We start from the raw sequence: 17,072 nt of genomic DNA on the forward strand, positions 1-17,072 counted from the left end.
TTTTTTTTTTTTTTTTTTTTTTTTTGCTCTACAGTTTTTTTAGATTCTATGTTGTTTATTTCTGCTCTGATCTTTATTATTTCTCTTCTTCTGCTGGATTTGGGGTGTCTTTGCTGTTCTGCTTCTATCTCCTTTAGGTGTGCTGTTAGATTTTGTATTTGGGATTTTTCTTGTTTCTTGAGATAGGCCTGGATTGCAATGTATTTTCCTCTCAGGACTACCTTTGCTGCATCCCAAAACGTTTGGATTGTTGTATTTTCATTTTCATTTGTTTCCATATATTTTTTAATTTCTTCTCTAATTGCCTGCTTGACCCATTCATTCTTTAGTAGGGTGTTCTTTAACCTCCATGCTTTTGGAGGTCTTCCAGACGTTTTCGTGTTGTTGATTTCAAGCTTCAGAGCATTGTGGTCTGAAAGCATGCATGGTATGATCTCAATTCTTGTATACTTATGAAGGGCTGTTTTGTGACCCAGTATGTGATCTATCTTGGAGAAGGTTCCATGTGCACTCGAGAAGAAAGTATATTCTGTTGCTTTGGCATGCAGAGTTCTAAATATATCTATCAAGTCCATCTGATCCAGTGTATCATTCAGGGCCCTTGTTTTTTTATTGATCCTGTGTCTAGATGATCTGTCCAGCGTTGTAAATGGAGTATCAAAGTCCCCTGCAATTACCACATTCTTATCAATAAGGTTGCTTATGTTTTTGATTAATTGTTTTAGATATTTGGGGGCTCCCGTATTCGGTGCATAGACATTTATAATTGTTAGCTCTTCCTGATGGATAGACCCTATAATGATTATATAATGCCCTTCTTCATCTCTTGTTACAGCCTTTAATTTGAAGTCTAGTTTGTCTGATATAAGTATGGCTACTCCAGCTTTCTTTTGACTTCCAGTAGCATGATAGGTAGTTCTCCATCCCCTCACTTTCAATCTGAAGGTGTCTTCAGGTCTAAAATGAGTCTCTTGTAGACAGCAAATAGATGGGTCTTGTTTTTTTTATCCATTCTGATACCCTATGTCTTTTGATTGGCGCATTTAGTCCATTTACATTCAGTGTTATTATTGAAAGATATGGGTTTAGAGTTATTATGTTATCTATAGATTTCATGCTTGTAGTGGTGTCTCTGGTCCTTTGTGGTCCTTGCAACATTTCATTCACAGAGTCCCCCTTAGGATCTCTTGTAGGGCTCGTTTAGTGATGATGAATTCCTTCAGTTTTTGTTTGTTTGAGAAAACCTTTATTTCTCCTTCTATTTTGAATGACAGACTTGCTGGGTAAAGGATTCTTGGCTGCATTATTTTCCCTGTTCATCACACTGAAGATTTCCTGCCATTCCTTTCCAAGTTTCAGTAGATAGGTCTGCTACTACCCTTATGTGTCTACCTTTGTATGTTAAGGCCCGTTTATCCCTAGCTGCTTTCAGAATTCTCTCTTTATCCTTGTATTTTGCCAGTTTCACTAGGATATATTGTGCAGAAGATCAATTCAAGTTACATCTGAAGGGAGTTCTCTGTGCCTTTTGGATTTCAATGCCTTTTTCCTTCCCCAGATCAGGGAAGTTCTCAGCTATGATTTCTTCAAGTATGTCTTCAGCACCTTTCCCTCTCTCTTCCTCCTCTGGAATCCCAATTATGCATATGTTATTACATTTAATTGTGTCACTTAGTTCTCTAAGTCTCCCCTCATACTCATGGATTTTTTTTATCTCTCTTTTTCTCAGCTTCCTCTTTTTCCATAATTTTATCTTCCAGTTCACCTGTTCTCTCCTCTGCCTCTTCAATCCGAGCTGTGGTCGCCTCCATTTTATTTTGCAGCTCATTTATAGCGTTTTTAGCTCCTCCTGACTGTTCCTTAGTCCCTTGATCTCTGTAGCAATAGAGTCTCTGCTGTCCTCTATACTGTTTTCAAGCCCAGCGATTAATTTTATGACTATTATTTTAAATTCATTTTCTGCTGTATTGCTTAAATCGTTTTTGATCAGTTCGTTAGCTGTCGCTATTTCCTGGAGTTTCTTTTGGGGAGAATTCCTCCGTTTCGTCATTTTGGATAGTCCCTGGGGTGGCGCGGAACTGCAGGGCACTTGCCCCGTGCTGTCTGGAGTAACTTGCGCTGGTGGGCGGGGCCGCAGTCAGAGCCGCTGTCTGTCCCCAGCCCACCGCTGGGGCCACAGTCAGACTGGTGTGTACCTTCTCTTCCCCTCTCCCAGGGGCAGGTCTCACTGTGGAGTGGTGTGGCCCCTGTCTGGGCTATGTGCACACTGCCCGGCTGGTGGTGCTGCTTTGATGGGATCTGGCGTATTATTAGCCGGGGTGGATCCGCAAGGCGCACAGGGGTGGGAGGAGCAGGCTCAGCTCGCTTTTCCTTCGGTGATCCGCTTCAGGAGGAGCCCTGCGGCACCGGGAGGGAGGCCGACCCGTCGGAGGGATGGATCCGCAGAAGCACAGCGTTGGGTGTTTGCGCGGTGCAAGCAAGTTCCGTGACGGGAACCGGCTCCCTTTGGGATTTTGGCTGGGGGATGGGCGAGGGAGAAGGCGCTTCCCAGTGCCTCTGTTCCCTGCCAAGCCGCGCTCTGTCGTCCGGGGCTCAACAACTCTCCCTCCGTTGTCCTCCGGCCCTCCCGTTCTCCGAGCAGAGCTGTTAGCTTATAACCTTCCAGATGTTAAGTCTCACTGGCTGACAGAACACACTCCGTCCGGCCCCTCCGCTTTTGCCAGCCAGACTCGGGGGCTCTGCCTTGCCGGGTGGGCTGGCTGCCCCTCCACCGCCCCAGCTCCCTCCCGCCAGTCCGTGTGTAGCACACACCGCCTCTCTGCCCTTCCTACCCTCTTCCGTGGGCCTCTCGTCTGCGCTCGGCTCCGGAGAGTCCGTTCTGCTAGTCTTCTCGTGGTTATCGGGATAAATTAGGCAGATGTGGGTGGAATCTAAGCGATCAGCAGGACGCGCTGAGCCCAGCGTCGTCCTTCGCCGCCATCTTCCTCCCTCCCTGGAATGCAGGTTTCTATTTGAGCCACATTTGGAGAAGGGAGGTAGAAAAAGTCTTTTTTCACTTTACATTATTCATGATGATGTCGCTACTCACATCACCAGAAACTTCGTTACGGTAACATTTCAAATGTTCGGCTCAACCAATTCCCAAAGGACCCGAAGTGGTGTCCTTGCCCTGCCCTCCCCACTCCCCAGATGGGTCACTCTCAGGTCTGTTCCTGCCCTCGGCAGAGTACCCAGGGTCCCTCACCCACAAGCACCGGGCGTTTGGGGCTGGAGAAGCAGACCTGAGAAGTGGGGGGCAGGTGTCCCTGGGGCAGGCAGGGACGGTCACGGGGTCAGGGGCCAGGAAGAAGTGATACGGCATCGGAGGGAGGAGCAGTTCTGGCAGCAAGAACATGAAGTACAAAGGGCCTGAGGTGGGGGGCGCCTGGGTGGCGCAGTCGGTTAAGCGTCCGACTTCAGCCAGGTCACGATCTCGCGGTCCGTGAGTTCGAGCCCCGCGTCAGGCTCTGGACTGATGGCTCGGAGCCTGGAGCCTGTTTCCGATTCTGTGTCTCCCTCTCTCTCTGCCCCTCCCCCGTTCATGCTCTGTCTCTCTCTGTCCCAAAAATAAATAAAAAACGTTGAAAAAAAAAAATTAAAAAAAAAAACAAAACAAAGGGCCTGAGGTGGGCATGTGTGTCCTTTTTAGCATGGGACAGACAGACCCCAACCTTGGGGAGCTGTCCCACATGTGGGAAATATGAGGGAGGCCACCAGGAGTAGGGCTGCAGGTAGCCGTGTGGAAGGGGAGGGGAGGGGAGGGGAGGAGAGGGGGAGGGGACAGCTGGGGAGGCGAGGCTGGGGCGGAGGTCCCGAGGTGGGACCTGGCTGGAGGTGCAGGCGGGTGAAGCCATCCATGGTTGTGGGAGGCCGAGGCCGAGCAGGCCAACCACGCGGGCCGTGAAGGGTTTGCTCGGCCCTCCCGGCCTGCAGCCCGAGCTTGTTCTGAGGCCAGGGGGCAGCCGGGCTGCCTCACCGCCTTGGCCTCATGGGCCCATCAGGCTTCGGGACACAGATGTCCCCTCGTTCGCAGGACCTGTGTCTGTGACTTGGCACCACTGAGATGCTTGTGTCCTCACTGGCCAGCGGTCGGTTGGGCGTGTACGAACCCGCAGCCAGCACAGGCCACTCCCCCGAGGGGCGGGCTCGGGGTGGGGCTTGGGGTGGGACCCACGCCGGGCGCCCCCGCGGGGGAGTGGGCGCCGGTGGCCCGGCGTCTCTGTGTCCGTCACCAGGAACGGCAGCGCCTCGCGTCCAGGTCCAGCGTCACCACTACCCGGTGCGTCACCGCCTCTGCTCCTGCGTGTCATGTGCGGGCGGTGGTGGTGGCAGGACTGTCGTGTCTTCCAGGTCGTGTACAAGGAAGCTGAGAAGACTCCGCGGCTGGCGCCGGGCCGCCTGGCCTTCCCCCCCGCCCAGAGCAGCAGCCGGCGTGGCCTCCCCTGCAGAGACCAAGTGTGAGCAGCTGGGGGTGGGGGGGGCGGGATTGCTCCCTCCTTTGACCGCGACACCTCCCCGCTTGCCTCCTCTCGCCTGACGGGGGGGGGGGGGGGGGGTTCCGTTGCGTCGGGAGGGCTGGTGATCCCAGTGTGACAGGCACCGCCCTGCAGGTGGTTCTTTAAGGACCAGTAAGATGCCCTTGGAGGAGCCAGAGGGAGTGGGGCTGCGGAACTGGCCGCGGGTACTGGGCAGGTGGCCTGTGCCTCAGTCCCGGCATCGGTACGGTGGGCTAACGAGGTACAGGAGGTGGGGGAGCAGCCCCCAGGTCGTGGTCGTGTGGTGTCCGTGGCCCAGCCCCGCTCAGTAAGCACCCCGGATGGGGGGGGGGGGGGTGTCACAGCCAGCACACCCGCTCACCTGGCCTTCCATCGTCACCTTACCACCTTTTGCCGTGAGTTTTATAATGGCTTTTTGTTTTTTTTTTTAAGACTTTTTTAGAGCAGTTTAGGTGTATGGCAAAACTGAGGGGAAGGCACAGAGTTGCCACGCCCCTGCCCGCTCACACGTGTCCTCTCCACTACACAGACCCCGCCACGGGGGCTCCAGCGCCGTGGCCGGGTCCCCTTAAGCCTGTGTTTCCATAGAATCTTCCTCCGTGGGTTAACGTGAAGTCCTCTTTTCCTTCTGTCTGAACTGAGTGGACGAGGCCAGCGGCTCCTGTCCCCTCCCTTTCCGTGTTCTAGATGAGATCGCCTCCGTGCCAGTCTCCTTACAGACCCTGAAGCCTGTTGCCGACAGAGCGAACCCGAAAATCGGCATCGGAGCGCTGGCCTTCAGCCCGGACAGCTACTTCCTGGCGACGAGAAGCGGTCAGTGGCCGCGCTCGCGGGCCGTGCCCCTCCCCGTTTCCTCCGGTGCCCAGGCATGAAGACCGGGTGAGCGGAAACCCCGGTGACGGGCTTCCGGCACGTCGCGTCCTCCTGCCGGGAGGCTGTGCCCACGGAAGCTTCCGGAGGTGCGGTGTCTCGGCGCCTCCGCCTGCTGCTTGCCGTCGGGCGAAGAGCAGGGTCCGGGCGCCACCACAGCCACGGCCCGTTTCGTGCGGGAAGGGGGCTCACGTGTTTTGAGGGCTGTAAAAACCGCCAAACCCGCCCTTGTGGGCTCTAAGCCTGGGCGGGGGGACCGTCCGGCTCGTAGACACCGGAGCAGCCACATCCACGGGGCTTGGGGCCTGCCTCCCAGCGTGCATCGCAGGCGGGGACACTGAAGCAGGGTGTCCGCGTCTTCCCTCCTCAGACAGTGTCCCGAACGCCGTCTGGATCTGGGACATTCAGAAGCTGAGGCTCTTCGTGGTGCTGGAGCAGCTGTCCCCCGTGCGCTCCTTCCAGTGGGACCCGCAGCAGCCCCGGCTGGCCATCTGCACGGGAGGCGGCAAGGTGTACCTGTGGTCGCCAGCGGGCTGCGTGTCCGTGCAGGTGCCTGGGGAAGGTGAGCGCGGTGGCGCTTGTGACCGGCTGTAGGCAGAACCCTAACAGATGAGCCCCTCCCAGCCGACCTGGGCACCGTGGCTCGTGTGGGCGACCGCCTCGGGTGTACGGCCGGTCCCTCTCGGCACATCCAGGGAGACCTCAGGCCGGTCCCCGGCATCACACACCGGGTGGGGGTCCACCGCTCCGAGCTCTCACGGGACACAGAGACGCCCACCCGAGTTGAGCTTTGGGGCTGCAGCTGGGTCTCTCCAGGCCTGTCCTTCGGCCACAGGATTTGGGGCCGCGCTCACCCTGGGACCCTGGCCTCACCCTTTCACCCTCCGGCTGCCTGTCTTTCTCCAGGTGACTTTCAGGTGCTTTCTCTGTGCTGGCATTTAAACGGGGACTCACTGGCCCTCCTCAGTAAGGACCACTTCTGCCTGTGTTTCCTGGAAACCGAGGACAGGGTTGGCACGGCCTTTGGACGGCCAGGTGACCACACGTAGGACCTGCGAGTGCCCAGGCCCAGCCGAGACGAGAGAACACCGTGGCACGTGGCAGCTACGGGGAAGGTGCGGGGCTTCTGGGGGACGGGGGGTGTTCCCCAACAGTGGCCCAGATGAAATGACCGGCTTTTATTTTTGTATAGCATTCCTGTAAATATGTATGGTATGAGACTAATTTTTATTTAAAATAAACATTTGCTAACTCATGAGACGGCTGATGCTTGTTTTCGTGACAGGTGTAAGTCATAGGAAGGTTTTCTGGTTTGTTTCAGGTTTTGGGTTCACGGTCTTACAGAAAGTCACTGACCCCAAGCAGCAACTTCCCCCTCAGACAGACATCCTGCTCTGCTCTGGCGCCCCCGTTCCTGGTCACTGAACCTTCTGGAGAGCGGGCTCGGTTTTCACATGGGGTGCGTGCTGGAGCGCGGGGACAGAAGCTGCCGGCCCCAGGGCCGTCGGGTCAAGGCTGGCTCCGCAGAGTCCCCCCACCTCTACATTCAGGTGCTTGTGATGACTGAAGCAGGGCTCCAAACCTGGACTCGTCTTCCTAAAAGCTAGACAGTTGGCACATCACTCTGGGTTTTTCTGTGAGCGAACTCAGGGGACCATACTTCCCTAGCATCCTCCTGAACGTGCACAGCAAGGTGGCAGGTTTACAAAGCTTTAACGTACACACTTCAGAGGTGGCTTTTCTTGGTTGTCGCCCCTACTTTGAATAACGATCTCAAAGAAAGAACGATGTCCATTCGGTTGTAAACGTCTTTACTGTGAGACCAAAAGCAAAGGCTCAGGACCCAGGCAGGATGGAGGCGGCGGCCTCTCGACGTGGACAGGCTATGATCTGGATCACATCCACGCGGGTTAGAGCTACACCAGAGCTGTAAATGGGGAGGACGCCCTGCACCAGCGCTTGGGGTTGATATCAGAGCTTCCAGTCAAGCCAGCAAGCCGACGATGTGTGGGTGCCACGGGCGGGGGGGCCACGGTTCCCACACGGACATGCTCGGCGGGCCGCCAAGCCCCAGGCACGTTCAGGGCAACACCGATAAAGCCTCGCATTTGCGTGGGCACTGCGGTAACCAAGCCGGGCGTTAGGGGCTTCATGAGAATCTAATACCACGGTTCCTTTTTCAAAAGGGCATTTCTCCAAAAGCAAACTGAGCAGTCCCCATCTTAAATACGAACGTGACCGTACAAACGTAAAGCACGTAGAGCTGTCAAACAACTACCTACCAAGGTGACTCAAATTAATGAATTGTCTAAAAATGATTTCCTGCAAGCTTTAGGGCCTGGAAAAGATGCCACAAATACGAACACGATATAACTTCAGAAAAAGCGTGACTTCAGGTCAAAGACGTATTTGCACAAAAGCAACGGTCCATCTGGGAGCCGACAAGACTGTCCCCTGTTTACTTCACCAGTCTGCTGGCTTGTTTTGCACTTAGCTTTAAAAAAATGGATTAGATTTCCAAATACAAAACTTGACACTAAGTATAAACTTATTTGCCACTCCAGGCACTGGGGTTTGGGGCCCTCCCTGGATGGAACCATCCACTCGGGTGGAGTGCTAGGGGGGAGGCTCTGGTGGGGGTACATGTTTATTCACATGCTGGAGGGCTGGGCAGGACCACGAGAAGCCGAATGGAGACACTGGGAGAAACACGGAAACAAGTTCTAGAAGACGGAACACCAGCCACGAGCGGGACCGCTGGATTCACCTTGCTTTTTTGTCTGTGACTCTTATTACCAGACTTCCAAAAGCCAGGGATAGCAGGGAATGCGTTCGACTATTCTAATCACACTCAGATCCCTAGAGGTTAACAGCCCCGACTCTGCCGGTGCAGCGGAGCTGGCCCGGGTCTGAGGCCCCGCGTCCCCAAGTCTACCTCTGGGCGCCATCTAGAAGCCTATTTTGCCTCTGGTCATGGAATAGCCCAGTTTAGCCTCGTTGTTAATGAAGGACATGAGTCCCACGTAGGTCTCGATGAGGAGGGGACGATCCAAGACCAGCACACCACTGGCTTGTCCTGGCAAAGGATTCTCTTTCTGGGCTTTCTTGACAGCTTGGATTAGCAGAGCTTTGAAACTTTCCAGCTGTAAAGACAGAAATCATGTTGCCGGTCAGTGGTCTACACGTGGAACGGACCACCCCTTCCTGTGCCAGCCCCGTCCCTGCCCTCGGAGGACGTGCCTTTCCAGCCACACCCTGGCAGCCCCTCCCCTCAGCTCCTCGATGCGCATCTCTGGAAACGTCAGATCCTAGCTCTGTGCTCACTGGGACAGACGACAGGCCTCACAGAGCACTTGTGTCGTCAGGGACCTACTCAATCCTCACCACCACCCGCCAGACTAGTGAGCAGGCCAAGTGCGCGACTGGCGAGGGAGGCCCAACTCCCCTCACCGGTGGCCCCAGGGCCTCCTCTGCCGGCGAGCACGCAGCCTGCTGGCCCAGCACAGACTGCCCAGAGCCCTTCCGGGCCCTTCTCCAAAGTGACCATGGCCACAAGGGGCTATGTCATACAGCTACCCTGACCAAGAGTCACTAGCCACATGGGGCTATTTAAACGTAAGTTAGCTAAAATTTCTAAAGCTTAAAAGTTTGTTTTCTCAGTTTTACTAGGACACAGAACACTCCAGGTGCTCAACAGCCACACAGGCCTAGAGTGTCGCCATCACGGCTGGACAGCGCTGCCCTCACGGTCTTACTTGGCACAGAGACGCTGTCTTCTCATCCGCACCAGCCATGGGGTGCTCTATGAACGTGGCATAGGGCATGTTGGTGGACCAGGGGTTCCATCTGTTTATGAAGGAAGGGCGGCTCTGTTTGTCCCACTGAATGCGGATCCCAAAACCTTCTCGCCTACAAAGAAAGAAGCTTTCACGTCACCCAGCAGGCCACAGCGCTCCCTGGCAGCCTGGCAGGTACGGGGTGTGACGTTAGGAGGCTGCTCTGGGACCGCGGACAGGACCTGTGTCACTCAGAGCCGGGGGTCTCCAGTCACCTGCACCGAGCACTTTGAATACTACAAACCGACGCCGTTGTTTTGGTTTGGGCCCAACACCCTTTATGCTATTAGTGCAGTTCAACAGCAACGGGAAGGCGCTGCAGGCAGGCTAACCGCGAGAACAACATGTCTGTAGCCTCAGGCCCTTTGTCCAGGAGGCCCCACGGCCCGTTAGCGGTCTTGACTTGGGTACAGCCCCGATCACATCCCTGCAGCAAAGCTCTACCTTGTATTAAAGTCCAGGCTTCTCGTATTTCAAGATCCGCCCTTCTGAAAGCAGGTCAGTAACTATCTTCTACCTTTAGTAACATCAGTAAATAAAAGCGATGCTTTTTTTTTCTGTTAAAATTTAACCGGAGCAGAGCTTGATGTGACAGAGGTGACACACACCGGATGTGGCTCTCATCTTAAGAGCACCACGTCAGCTCTGCTTCAACAGACCTCAAGTTCATCTTACTACCAGCCTGATAGCTGTCTTCTGTGCCAGAATCCCTTTTAATGCACCTGCTGCCCACTTGCTTCTGTTCTAAGAAACTATCGATTTGAAGCAGACGCTTTTATGTTGGCGCAGAATGGCAGACCCAGGACAACCAGGGGGCCGATTTGGGACGGACCTGCTACAGGCCCTGGTACTCAGGCTCTGTGTCCCACAGTCTTACTTGTTGAGCGATTTGGGGGGAAACTGGAACTCTCCGCAGGAGATGGTGTCCACCGCGTTTAAGGCGACCCTGACCACCTGCTGGCACTGAAGGCTGATGAAGTCGTACTTGCAGATGAGCAGTGCCTGGTCTGTGATGAGCACCAGCCGCTCCTTCTCGTTGTTCCAGTGGTCAACCCTGCCCGCAGACGACACGAGTCACCGGGCGCCGCCCCGCGCACAGGCCACCCGGCCGGTCCCCGCGCCCCGCGCGCCCCGCTCACTCGGTCAGCAGCCACACGCCCTGGATGTCGCCGTCCTCCACCGGCCGCACCACCACGCCGATCTCCTCCACCGCCTGCTCGATGGTGCCGGGCTGCGCGGGCAGAGGGCGGGGGGTGGGGGGGGGAGGTGTCACTCTCCGCCCCGCTCCCCTCCCGTCCCAGCACCCCCCTCCCGGGCCGCCCCGGCCCCACGGCCGCCTCACCCGGAAGACGAAGTACTCCTTGACGCGGGCGCGGCGCGTGGGGTCGTGGATGCTGAGCGGCCACAGCGTCTGGCGCAGCGGAGTGCCCGCCCCCGGCCGCCCCCCGCCCGCGCCGCCCGCCCCGACCTCCTCGCCGGCCGCCAGCAGCGCCGTGGGGCTCGTGCCGGCCGAGTCCACCGAGTCCCGCAGCTGCAGCATGGCCGCGCCCGCCGCCGCCCCAGACCCCGACCCCGGACCCAGGCCCGACGAGGCCGCCGTCTCGGTCGCCGCAGCTACCGCCCCGAGGGCCGGTGCGATTGGCTCGGCCTCGCCAGCCCCGCCCGAGGCTCCGCCCCCTACCCGCGCCCGCCGGCCCTGGCGATTGGCTCTTCCCCAGCCGTCTTCCGCGATTGGCCCTACGCGCCGCCCGTTCACAATCGCTCCCGCCCCTCGCCAAGCCGGAAGCGCCCGCCGCGCGCACGCCCATTTCCTCTGTACGCGACGCGAGGGGAGGGGCGGGGCCGCGGCTGGTTGCCAGGGAGACGCAGAGGGTGCGTCAGGAGTTGAGTGTGCCCGATCCCAGTAAAGGGGGCGACCAGCCCCTCGTCACCGCCCCAACCTGGACGCGCCCGTAGTCCCTGGTCTCCGCCCCCGCGGCAACCGCCCCTCCCCCTACCGGACGCGCCCCACCCCCTCGATCACCCCCCCACCCCCCCGTCCCCCCGCCCCCCCCCCCACCAGGTCACCGCCCCTTCTCCCCACCGGACGCGCCCCACCTCCTCCATCACCATCTCACGTCACCGCTCCTCTCCCCGCACGCGTCCCCCGCGCCCCGAGAGGTCTCCGCCCCCCCCCCCCCCCCCCCCCCCCGACCCGTGTCCCTCCCCGCCCCCCGCGGTCGCCGCCCCTCCCCCCGGGACGCCCCCCAACCCTCCCTCGCGGTCCCCGTCTCACCGTCCCAGGACGCGCCCGGATGCCGGGAAGGGCCGCGGGCTCTAGAGGCCCTGTCCAAAAAGGCCGAGGTGGCCTGGGCTTCCTGGAGGAGCTGCGGGCCCGCTTCTGTCCTGAGCACAGCTCGCCGCCCGAGATGGAGCGGCCGGGCGGTGCGCCCAGCGCTGTGACCAGCCTAGAGTCCTCACTGAGCCTAGGAAGCTGCCCTCCTCTGATCCCTGTTTCACAGAAAAGGACACTGAGGCACACAGCCGGGTCACTTACCACAGCCACGCGTCAAAGATCCATTGCAGGTCCCAGCTCTTGTCCTCTGGACACTAGAGCCACATGTGTTCCTCCTGTGGGTGACCTCTTTGCCCAGGGCTGGTGCCACCCTAGGCATCTGCCCTCCCTGTCAGGGGCCCCAGCTTCCGTCTTTGCCCCCACGGGCCCCAGGACTTCCTCACCACCCTCTTTGCACCCAAGGGCTGTGCATCCGTGACAGTTTGCAGCCCCTTCCAAATCCTCCCCCAGTTGGTCACTTGGGACTTCGCTGCTTCTACTCAGGCCACCCTCTTACTTCCCCACTCCCCCAACCCCGAAAGCCTTGCCTCACCCCTACTGGGTCCATCCTGCCACACTGGGTCTAAGACCACCCTCCCTAGGAGACGTCGCCATTCACCATGACTCGATTACTGTTTTGTTCTTCGCTTTTTCCTCTGTGTGCGTGCCTTATTAGTTAGGAAAGTTCAGTGGAACCAGCCCTTTGCATATGGTTGCACCTTGGGGTTTACAGCCAGTTTCACAGTTCTTCAAATTTCACCAGAGCCCAGGGCTGGCCACACGCCACAGGTGCAAGAGCAGGTTCGGAGAGTTCTAGGGACATCCCCTAGGCTGGCACAGCTCTGCCCACGAGCTAAGCCCCTCCGGGGGCCGTGCAGACTCGGATGCCCTCTCGGTTTGTACGAGATTCACAATTCAAGGATGGCCCAACCTCCTGTCTCCCAGGACCTCCCTCCAGGGAGGGCGCTGCAGCCCCGCACACAGCGGGCCCTCGGCACCACCGGCTGCTGCCCTTGAATGTCAGCATCGCCAAGCTGGCACCAGATTCCACGGGTACTGTTACTGGCGGGAGAGCCTGCCTCTTGGGAACCGGAGGGCTCGGTGCTTGCATTCTCGGCAAAAGACATACGTGAGGACTCTGCCTTGAGTACAGGTAGCCAGAGGGAAGGTAGCGAGCACAAAGCGGTTTGTCCCAGACGGTGCACTCTCAGGATGGGAGAGGGGGCAGGCCCAGGGGGGCAACCGTACCAGGTGCAGGGCTGTCTTTCATGGCTCACAGCCAGGGTGGTCTCCCACTGAGGTGGTTTCTTGTCGGTTGGGAGGGGGAGTTTGGGGCCCTACTAGGTCCTGGCTGGAACCATCAAGGCCCGTCCTCCCCCCTGAGGCGTGAGTGGGGGCGGGGAGAGGTCCAGACGGCAATGTCAATATACTGTAATGAAACTAAGGGCTAGGCGAGGCTGGGAAGCAGGGCGCACATTCGTCACCTGTTCCTCTTGGGTGGCTAGCCCCCCTGCCCCCGCCCTGGAGGTTGGAAACCACAGAATCACTCCTACTGCCACCTTGACCCCAGCTCCTCTCTAGCTAACTTCCGACTCTGTCAATACCAGCGTAGTTTTGGTACTTGGCTCCCTGCAAAAAAACACAGAGATCTCAGAGTGTTAAGTGAATGTGCAAATGTGGGCGGCAAAGTGCTTCTATCCCCTCTGGCCTGCTGAGGTGGGGTGGGACAGACGCTGCTGCCTTCTGTTGACCCCAGGGCCGGTGACGCCCTCTTTGGGCCCTGTCCCCGCAGGGGTTGGGGGAGCCCCTCTTCTCTGGCAACCACAGCCGGGGCTGAGTGTGCTCTGCCCTGTCCCTGTGGGGTGGGCCCCTGGGGGGCCTGCTGACCCCTCTCTCGGGTCTCCTGTCACCACCCAGGGGAGTTGGAGCAGAGCGGGGACCCATCAAGGATAGCAGCTGGCGTGGGGGCCCGGGAGCCCTGCTGTCTGGGCCTGGACCCTGCCTCCTCTACCTCTGGCCACGAGGGCCAGCTCCCTTCAACCCTCTGTGCCCCCGTTTGCTTTCGTACTGACTCTGGGAGATAATGGTTCCTACTTCCAATGGCCACAGGGGGGACCAAATGAGACCGTGCCCGTGACGCGGCTGGCACTCTGCCGGGCCTGTGTCAAGAGCCGTGTCTGTGTCAGCGATTACTTTAAAAAAAATTTTTTTTAATTAACGTTTATTTATTTTTGAGACAGACAGAGACAGAGCATGAACGGGGGAGACACAGAATCCGAAACAGGCTCCAGGCTCTGGGCTGTCAGCACGGAGCCCGACGCGGGGCTCGAACCCACAGACTGTGAGATCATGACCTGAGCCGAAGTCGGACGCCCAACCGGCTGAGCCACCCAGGCGCCCCGGTGGTTACTCTTTTTTAGCTGGTCCTGAGTGCCGCTGTATTGCAGATACTGCCTCTGCTCCCAACACTCATGCATGGGGGGCAGGGATACCCCTTTTCCCGAGGAGCAAACAGCCCAGAGAGGTTGTCCCGTCCACAAAGCTAGGATGCCCCGAGGTTCAGAGCCTGTGCTCCTGCGCCCGAGGCCCCTGCGGTGGGTTTCCACTGTTACGCTGTTGTGAGGTTCGCGGCTGGAGTGTCCGTGCCCGTCTGCATGTTTGTGGACGTGTACAGATGAGTGTTCCCTGTGTGCGACGTCTGTCTCCCCCGAGGGTACTGTGGAAAGTAATTTGTAAAAGGGCTCTGTTCAATCGCCTTACAGAAAAATACGCTTTCGTATCAATGATGTTCGTAGGAAGAATCGAAAATTGTCTTCCGTCTGGTGAAAGGACAAAAGTTTCTTGGGTGATTGGTCTCTCTTGATGGAATTATGAAAGGTTTTCCTTTACCTTTTAGGTCATCTACCTAGAAGACAAAGATTCTGTGTTTTATTAAAATACTTGCCTGTGTCCGCTGTTTTTATCAGGTCTTTGATTACTTCCGGAAATGGAGTCTTCTCTATTAAAAGAACTAAGGGTTTATTTTAATAACTGTGTAACTTTCCGTATTGCCTTTGAAGTCTTTCGTTGTCATTTTATGTTTTTTAATTTCTTACCATTTATTTATTTTTCAGAGAGAGAGAGAGAGAGTGCGTGAGTGGGACAGGGCCAGAAAGAGGGAGACAGAGCATCTGAAGCAGACGTGGGGCTTGAACCCACGGACCCTGAGATCTTAACCAGAGCTGACATCAAGAGTTACCGCTCAACCACCGGTCCAGCCCCCCAGGGCCCCTTTCATTGTCATTTTCATTAAATGGAGAGCTGATCCCAAAAGTCAAATTCTGGGTGAAGCCTCGTTGGCCTTGAACTATCTTTGGGATTTTGCGGAGGTCCCTGAAACATCTCAAAAGACGGGTTCTCTCTCCTGGAAGAGAGAGATTATGCTAATGAGGCTTACTGGACACGTTAACTCCCGTGGGAAGTGTGGTCAAGAGAGCAGGGACATTAGACTTGTGTTAGGGCAGATTTATATACAAAATTCCTAAAAATCTGATGTGTCCCGGTAAGAAGGCATCAGCCATAATTTTAAGGCGTATGTCATGGGGTGGGGGGGGGGGGGCGCCTGGGTGGCTCAGTTAGTTAAGCGTCTGACTTCGGCACAGGCCGCGGTCTCACAGTTCATGGGTTCGGGCCCCGCATGGAGCTCTGTGCTCAGCTCAGAGCCTGCTTGGGATTCTCTGTCCCGCCCCCCACCCCTGCCCTTCCCCGGCGTGCTCTCTCTCTCTCTCAAAAATAAACATTAAAAAAAAAAACAAAACGGTACGTGTCACGGGAATGTCCAACTTTCCTCCTCGGTGCATCACAAGGCCCCCTCAGCACATGTGTAGATGTGGCGATTTGTAAGTGTTTCGTGTTTTCTCACGTGCAGACGCGTATGGCTTTACTCGAACGCTTGGCAAACGTACTTCCTCTTCAAGGAGATTCATGGAAAAGACTCGGGCGAGTGCAGGCTTGTGAGAACTAAAGTCCATTTGCCTTCACACGGGAGGGGCAGCAGCGGACCGGGGGCTACCTGCCAGCCCCCCACCATGTCAAGGGGTAGCGGTCCTGTCCCTGTCCTCCTCCCCCCAATACGTTGGCGATGTGGTGTTTGCATGTGAAGGCTTGTCCCTGCAGCAGGACACTCTGGGGGCCTTGCTGGAGCACCTGTGTGTGTGTGGGGGGGGGGGAGGTGGAGCCCAGGCACCCCCCCGTAAGGTTTTGGGGAGCTGTGGTCGTGTAAGATGCACACCTTCCCAGAATGTGTGATGGATCAGATGCCAGCCTATCCAACCCCTGGGGACAGGAAACAGGTGCGAGCCTGTGTAGGGATTTGGGGGCTTGGGAGGACTTTTATCCCCACCCGGCACGGCGCTTCTGTCCCTTCGGTCACCTGGGGAAGAAGGGGCATGGGGGGCCGGAGACAGAGCGGGAAGCAGCCTCTGAGAACATGAGAGAAGCAGGTGAAAGGTCTGGGGTCTCCCAAGCAGGGCCGCCCTTCCAGTAGGGCGTGTCTGTGTCACCGGGAGGTACCAGTTGGGGGCTGTGGCAGAGACAACGACTGTCCCCAGGATTCTGGTCCCAGCTCTGGAAGGGGCCCCCGAGAGCAGCAGCCCTGAGCGGTGTGCCCCGAGCTCCTCCAGTGGAGCGCCCCACGGAGGCACAGCCGATGGCGGCGAGACCTTCCCCGCCCGCCACGCGTGGGTGAGGACGTCGCCCACCCGCGCACCTCGGCCAGGCGCAAACCCCCACGCTCAGCAAGCGGCGTGTCTGTGTGCCGCAGAGCAGCGCCCCGTCCGCCAGCCCGCCGTCTCCGGAGATGCGGGTGCCACTCGAGCCCGCGGGCGCCGATCCTCACGTGCCCCGCCCCGTGCCAGCCCGCGGGGAGGGAATGAGACAGATGACGGATTCCGCTGACGCCTGCTGACGCCCGCTGTACGGACGGGTCTGTTCGAGGCAATCCGTCCACACGGACCGTAGTTACCATTCAGCCCAACAGTGACACCGTGTGGACGGCAACAGGGACCAACCACAGCCGCCTCTGGGCGGAACTCGGAACTCGGAGGTCTGGCTGGTGACCACTCGTGGGTTCTGGCCGTTAACCCTTTGTGCTGGCGGGCTGTTGGAAAGGGAGGGGCCTTTGGGCTCGGAAGCCGAGGGGTGACGATCGTGAATGAGCCTCTGTGGGGTCAGGATACGTGGAAGGACGTTCGGGTTGAGCCGTGAGAGCTTCAGGTGGTCCACCAGCGTCTTCCGCATCCTGGCTCCGGAGGCACTGGGCCCCCTGCCCCCCGCCCCCCGCAATCAGGAAGCTGACGCCCCAGCCCGAGGATCAGCCCTAGCAGGTGACCCCCAGTAGACCCAGCAGAGGTCGCGCCCAGAAAGAATGGCCACGACCGTGCCCAGGCGAGGTGGCCTAATGCCAAGGAGGCCAAGGAGCCTGGGGCCGTCCTCCGGAACCCCCGGCTAGTAAGGGACCGGCACGTTATAGACAGACCG

General features: G+C 57.7%; 2 protein-coding genes across 2 annotated transcripts in view; one reads left to right on the top strand and one right to left on the bottom strand.

Annotated features, from left to right (window-relative positions):
• Positions 1-6,660, top strand: part of WRAP73 (WD repeat containing, antisense to TP73) — a 22,897-nt gene extending 16,237 nt beyond the window's left edge. Inside the window, 5 exon segments of the mRNA XM_049618222.1 lie at positions 4,390-4,446; positions 4,448-4,496; positions 5,223-5,348; positions 5,776-5,967; positions 6,312-6,660. Coding sequence (XP_049474179.1) covers positions 4,390-4,446; positions 4,448-4,496; positions 5,223-5,348; positions 5,776-5,967; positions 6,312-6,454 — 567 coding nt within the window. The 3' untranslated portion in view covers positions 6,455-6,660.
• A 1,503-nt stretch (positions 6,661-8,163) lies between these two features.
• Positions 8,164-10,872, bottom strand: TPRG1L (tumor protein p63 regulated 1 like). Its single transcript, XM_049618223.1, has 5 exons — positions 10,584-10,872; positions 10,381-10,472; positions 10,119-10,295; positions 9,161-9,314; positions 8,164-8,548 (listed from the first exon to the last, which is right to left on the bottom strand). Exons 1-5 carry the CDS (start codon positions 10,779-10,781, stop codon positions 8,354-8,356), a joined length of 816 nt encoding a protein of 271 aa, XP_049474180.1. The 5' UTR covers positions 10,782-10,872; the 3' UTR covers positions 8,164-8,353.
• Between the last annotated feature and the right edge of the window lie 6,200 nt (positions 10,873-17,072).

Source organism: Panthera uncia (genome assembly GCF_023721935.1).
Source record: "Panthera uncia isolate 11264 chromosome C1 unlocalized genomic scaffold, Puncia_PCG_1.0 HiC_scaffold_4, whole genome shotgun sequence".
Classification (NCBI taxonomy): domain Eukaryota; kingdom Metazoa; phylum Chordata; class Mammalia; order Carnivora; family Felidae; genus Panthera; species Panthera uncia.

Coding starts and splice junctions, on each gene's coding strand:
- TPRG1L (XM_049618223.1), bottom strand. CDS start 10,781: ATGCTGCAGCTGCGGGACTCGGTGGACTCGGCCGGCACGAGCCCCACG. Junction 9,315..10,118: donor CCCCCCAAATCGCTCAACAA/GTAAGACTGTGG, acceptor CTTTCTTTGTAG/GCGAGAAGGTTTTGGGATCC. Junction 8,549..9,160: donor AGACAGCGTCTCTGTGCCAA/GTAAGACCGTGA, acceptor CTGTCTTTACAG/CTGGAAAGTTTCAAAGCTCT.